Source organism: Ceratotherium simum, chromosome 14 (assembly GCF_057802395.1).
Source record: "Ceratotherium simum simum isolate JZ-2026a chromosome 14, ASM5780239v1, whole genome shotgun sequence".
Classification (NCBI taxonomy): domain Eukaryota; kingdom Metazoa; phylum Chordata; class Mammalia; order Perissodactyla; family Rhinocerotidae; genus Ceratotherium; species Ceratotherium simum.
Window position 1 is genome coordinate 11,195,218 of NC_141913.1, and position 5,763 is coordinate 11,200,980.

The following is a 5,763-nucleotide window of genomic DNA, read 5'->3' on the forward strand; positions in this document are numbered from 1 at the left end:
GTCGATGACTCCGGATCTTATCATCCAAGAGGACAGCACAGAATAGTTAATATGTTCCTTGAGGGACTAGGATGCTGACGTCTTTTTCTGATACCCGATCATTACGTGACTGAAAAAAAAAAAAAAGGGGAAGTCATTCCATGAATAAAAATCGGAGCGCAACAGTGCAACAAAATATTCTGTACTTAAAGGCCATAGGCAGACAGATGTTGACAAGGAAGTCTATTCTGAAACCATGTTCCGATAGATTTCTGCTAACTGCATATATAAATAGGAGCAGAGGGCCAGTCACCTCTGTAACCACCGGCAGCAGCTGAAGAAGCCGCAGCTTCAGACGCAGCCAGAGGGACCTCAGAGCAGAGAAGGCGCTGCCGACTCGCGCGGCTGCCTGACCCGGCGGCTCCCACAGAAGCCGGCTGCGCCGCGGCCCTCTCTTTCCTTCCTTTCCTTCTTCGACTTTCCCTCTTTTCCTTAATCACTTACTTCTTTCTCCCAGTGGACTTAACGGCCACTTTGTCCCCCACTCCCACTTTAGCTGGTCGCCTCCCTTCTTCCTTCTACATCTCTCTCCTCACCCCCTTCTCTCGGTGTCACGCTCCCTCCTAGTTCTGTGCGTCTACAAACTTTTGAACAGAATACTGGCTTCAGGAAACAAGTCCTCCAGCTCCTCCTGCCGCTCCTGCTCGTTCCTGCGGCTTCTCCTCAGACACTAACGCCAGACGGTGATGCCTCTTGGGTTGTGACTCCAGCGCAGAAACTTGGAGAAGCCCTTTGCCCGCCGTCCTACTTGGCAGCAAACCCTCTCCTAGCAGCGGTAAGAGTTGAATGGTAAGGGGGAAAAAAATCTTACCAAACCAAACGATTCAGTTGACTGCCGATTCCTTCGCTGGCATCAGGGTACCGGTTAGCTTGTCTTCGCACCAGCCTGGCGAGTTATTGGGCTCCGGGTGTATACATACACATATTTTCCAACTATAGCGGGAGGGAAGTGGCGGGGCGCGCGCGGGCTGTCATGAAGTGGCATTCAACACTGGGAGCAGAGCTCGCTCGGGCCCTCCCCCAGCTCGGGGAGTTTCCAGGGGTTGGAGGGTGGAAGGCCAGGGGCGTTCTGACGGCTGTGTGCCCTCTTTCCCGTCCTGCGCAGAATGACCATGTGTAGCGGAGCGAGGCTGGCCCTGCTGCTCTACGGGATAATAATGCACAGCAGCGTCTACTGCTCACCTGCCACCGCCGGACTCCGGTTCCCTGGGATCAGGTAGGTGCTGGCAGCCCAGGCTGAGCTGAGGCCGGGGCTTCCCTTGCCCCGACACCTCCTGGTGGTCGCCCTCCTGCAGTTCCTCGGTCCCGGCTACGACCATCTCCCCATGTGCCCCCAGTGCGCCGCCGCCAGCCAGGGTCGGCGGCTGGTCCTTGGCTCAGCCCAAGGGCCAGGTGGCTCCACTGCGGCTCGGCGCCCCTCCCCCAGCCCGCGGCAGCCGAGGGGCCCGGGTGGAGCAAGCGCGCTTCAGCGGGCTGGAGAAACCTCCCCTCCCCCAGCCCCGCCCGCGGGAGGGGGACAGGGCAGGGCCCGAGCTTGACTTCTCCCTTTTCTTAGCTTGAGTTAGGAGAACTTCGGCTCCCGGAGCCGGGTTGGGGGCTGAGAGCGAAGCTCCGTGGACTTCGCTTTGTTACAGCTTCTTCTGGACTATCCGGGCGGGGTCTCCCTCTCTCTCCTCCGCTCTCCCTCTCACCTCAATTCGAATTCTTTCCCCTGAAGAGCTTTCTCTCAAGTGATACGTTTTCCAATTGCATTTTGAGGTTCAGGCTGTCTTAGGGAGGAGGAGTGTTGGCCGGGTACGGTTGAGGAAAAGCGATTTGAGAGAAGGAAGAACAAGAATGAGTCTGAGAGGGAAGGGGAGAAACGGCTGCAAGGAAGGAGGAAGAGAAAGCAAGCAGGCAGGCAGGACTAGGAGGACAGCCCTGCCCATCCCAGGCTGGAGTAATCCTGGCTTTTTCCTTAGCCCCTGGTTTCTAATCGGTCGGCGCTGCCCGGGTTCGCTGCCGCAGCCCCAGAGTCCCGGGCGGGTCAGCCGGAGAGTGGAAGCTCGCTTTGCAGCGCAGCGTCCGCGCCCCGCGATGCACCCGGCTCCTGGCAGCGAGGAGCGCGCATTCTGCCCGCAAAGCTGCTCCTCCCAGCCGCGCCCAAGAACGTTCGCCTTGGGGGCCACTGACCATTGATTTGGCCAGTGATATGCGGTCCGGCTCCAGTATTATGATTCCAGCATCTGGGCACGGGGCAGGGATGGAAGTGGCCAGAAAGACCCGGGGATTCCAGGCAGCCGGACCAGGGCACAGGCGCGTCGCCGAGGAAAGGCTGGGTGCGGGGCGGGCGAGGGATGTGTTTGCTTTTCCCTTACCTCTCCAGGGATGGAGAAAAGGCATGTGGAGTAACGAAGTATGACTCTAACCTCTCCTAGAGATCGCTACTTGCTCTGGCCACTTTCTGAGTATCTCCAATGGCCCACAGCGAGGGGTTTTGTGTTTTAACCCACCTCTCCCCGTCCTATATCAAGGATAGAGGCGGTAGGCAAAGGCGACTGCGAGACCGCTGCGCTCCTGCTGGCTCTCGGTCCCCTGTTGACTCTTTCCCTGAGCCCCAGGGTTGAGATGTGGTCCCGCCGCCCCGCCATCGCTAACAGATCAACGCAAACTATTTATTCAGTGCACTTAAAAGCCGTATTTCACCCTCAGCTATTTTCAAAGTCCCGAGTGCCTGGCACTTTCCCCGGGCGAGAGGCACCGGAGGGCGCGGACACGCCACAGAATGAGCCGCCGCCAAACCGGCTAAGTTTAGGGGCATCTATTATTCATGTTCCTGCCAGATCCTCTCTTGCCCAAAATAGAAGCCGGAGGTTCTCCGTGACCTACATCTGCGCAGGGAAGGGCTCCCCTGGGCTTGGAAGCTGGGTGGGGGTGGCTGCCGGAGTTGGCCACCCCACACCCCACCCACCCTCCCTTTCTGTTTCATTCCGGGCCTCCCCCATCGGGTTTTCGCGTTGGCCAGCGTCTCGTCTCCTAGGGCCTTGCTCGTCCCCGCCCGTTGCTGCTTGTGGGGGGAGGCTCAGGCCGGGAGGGGGGCGGGCCTCTCCGGTGGCCAGGCGTGGGAGGTCGGCGGCGTGCCTCGGCTTCCCAGTGCTCGTTGAGGCCACAGGCCTGCAGGGCGACTCTTACCCCACGAAAAGAGGGACGGGAATTTCTGTTGGGTTTAGTTTTCTCCTTCTTACCTCTACCCCCACCCCTGTCCCGGAAGAAGAGGTAATTCTCCGTGGGGACCCTTAGGAAGAAGGAAAATCAGCGCGAGGCCCCTTCTTTGGGTCCTCGCAGAGCCGGGGAGGGACTAGCACTGACCACTCCTTCTGCCCGCGGCTGCCCCGGCAGGCCGGAGGATGAGGCGTACGACGAGGACGGAACCCCGCTGCTGGACTTCTACGACTCGGACCCGCCGGGCGCAGGGAGCCCCGCCTCCGCGCTGCGCGACGCCTACGCGCTCTACTACCCCGCGCAGAAGAGGTACTGCCGCGCGGCCTCCGTGCCGGCCCGGGACGGACGTGGCGGGAGGGGCAGGGTAGTGGCCCACCAGCAGGTTTTTTTTCATAAAAGCCCTGAAGTCTCTCTTCTCCCTGGCTGGTTCCCAAGAGAGCGACAGAAAGTAGCGGGCCGGTCCACGTGGACATGAGGGCCGCGTGGTGACCAAAAGGTCTGTGGCCCAAGGAGTGGCAGTGAGTGCGCGCCCCGGCCAGACTGCACACCTGCCATATCCGGAGGGCAGGAGGGACTCCCGTTCCTGTCATTCAGTCACGAGAACATCCCAAGGGAGTTATTCGCGAGTTCTGTGACTCTGGGGGTTTCCCCGTCAGCCTCCCGAGCGTGGAGGAGCGTGCGTTCCCAGTGGGAGGCCTGGGGCGGCCACTTGGGGACACAGTCAGTGACCCTGGGCGCGCACTTTGCCTCCCCGTTAGAGATGTCGCCCACGGGATCCTTAACAAGGCGTACCGCAAAGTGCTGGACCAGCTGTCCGCCAGGAAATATCTGCAGACGCTCGTGGCCAAGGGCGTGGGGTAAGAGTTTGCTAAAGAGTTAACCGGCACGTGACGGCGCGCGTGCGCCCGGGGCGGGCGGCTTGCCTTCTGCGTCCGTGCGTGCACGTGGGGCCTTGGGTGCGTCTGCGCCGCTGCAGGCTCTGCGGGGCCAGCGGTCCGCCGCAGGCGAAGGTTCTGAGGCCGTGCCTCAAGTTGGGCGAGAGAGCTCGGGACCCGGGAGAGAAAAGGCGAGGGCAGGAATACCGGGGAGTTTGATCCGTTTTGAATAAAAAAGAGAGAAAGCGAACAAACCCCTCAGTCATTCAAAACCTTCAAGCTTTTCCGAACGACTAACTATAATTTCCTCTAAGCTTGACTTTCTTTTTTTTTTTTTTTTTTTACATTTACTGTAAATTGAAATCGAAACAAATCTTAAATTTGGACACTTAGGGAAACAGCTTTTTCTCGTGCCAGACAAACCCAGAGCACAGGGCTTTCGTGGAGCATCTCTCAGCAGAAGGCAACATTTTAATAAAGCCCATGGGAAAACAGATTACATTTTTCGCAATGAATAATTCATGCGATGAAAAATATTGCCTACAGCCTGTCGACTTATATTATTATCACGTTTTTCAACTTAGCGTGCGGAAGGAGGAGTGCTCGTGTCTGACTAGGAATTGCGGGATCGATGTAAACTCCACGGCAGCAGCCAGCATGGCACTTAGGGCTCTTTGGTTATTTTCTGTGTGCATGGGGGCGTGAGAGGGACAGTGAGGACAATTCAGCGCAAACGCATGGATGGTCATTTCTCAAAGGGCAGCGTTTGGAGAAAGGTTAGGGTTAAATCGCGTGCCCTTGGCCCAGACCTCATCCGGGCCCCTTCGGTAAGGACTTAGTGCCTGGAAATCCCGGTGGGGAGGGAGGAGTGAGGAGTGAGGGGTTTCCATCGAAGCCCTCCCTCCGGCTGCTTACGGGCCGAGCAGGGCGGCGCGGTGGGCAGTGCGAGCCCGTGCCCTCCCCGAAGGCTCCCGCGTGGGGTGGGGCTCACCTGCTCCCCGCAGCTATTGAACCTGTGTCTCCCGCCCCGCCACCCTCTTCCCGACCCCTGTCCTTGCAGTGGGAACCTGGGCGGCGGCGCGGAGGACGACTCGGAGCCGCTCTCCAAGCGCCACTCGGACGGGATCTTCACGGACAGCTACAGCCGCTACCGGAAACAAATGGCTGTCAAGAAATACTTGGCGGCTGTCCTAGGGAAAAGGTATAAACAAAGGGTTAAAAACAAAGGACGCCGAATAGCGTATTTGTAGCGATGAGTTACCAGCTACCCTATGTATACAATCCTGACACAATGAAAAGTCGTTTTCCCAACTGAGTGAACAGTCATCGCTCGTGTGTTCTATCCAAATATGTATTTATGTATGAAGTAAAGCCATTAAATGAATATTTTGATAATAATATTGTTTTTCTTTTTACAAAGCACTAGAGAATGCACAGATATACTTTGTGGACCAGTTATTGGTATATATATAAAATAAATATATATATTAAGAATACATATATAAGTATAATAGAGAGTTCATACAAAGTGTGCACAAGGATTGAAAATTTGCCTGAGCTGTTTATGTTTTTATATAAAATAAATAGAAAAATAGACAATCATTGTTTTGAATATTAGTCCTATTTTTGTAAACCAGAATTAAAAGGA

At 56.7% G+C, this 5,763-nt stretch overlaps 1 protein-coding gene across 1 annotated transcript; it reads left to right on the top strand.

The window, feature by feature from the left end:
- Window positions 1–576: 576 nt before the first annotated feature.
- On the top strand, window positions 577–5,544 carry ADCYAP1 (adenylate cyclase activating polypeptide 1). The gene is made up of 5 exons (XM_004421026.2): window positions 577–814; window positions 1,145–1,255; window positions 3,418–3,549; window positions 3,999–4,097; window positions 5,176–5,544. The coding sequence occupies exons 2-5, from the start codon at window positions 1,146–1,148 to the stop codon at window positions 5,363–5,365; spliced, it is 531 nt and encodes a 176-aa protein (XP_004421083.1). The 5' UTR covers window positions 577–814; window position 1,145; the 3' UTR covers window positions 5,366–5,544.
- The last annotated feature ends 219 nt before the right edge of the window (window positions 5,545–5,763 follow it).

Coding starts and splice junctions, on each gene's coding strand:
- ADCYAP1 (XM_004421026.2), top strand. CDS start 1,146: ATGACCATGTGTAGCGGAGCGAGGCTGGCCCTGCTGCTCTACGGGATA. Junction 3,550..3,998: donor TACTACCCCGCGCAGAAGAG/GTACTGCCGCGC, acceptor CCTCCCCGTTAG/AGATGTCGCCCACGGGATCC. Junction 4,098..5,175: donor CTCGTGGCCAAGGGCGTGGG/GTAAGAGTTTGC, acceptor CTGTCCTTGCAG/TGGGAACCTGGGCGGCGGCG.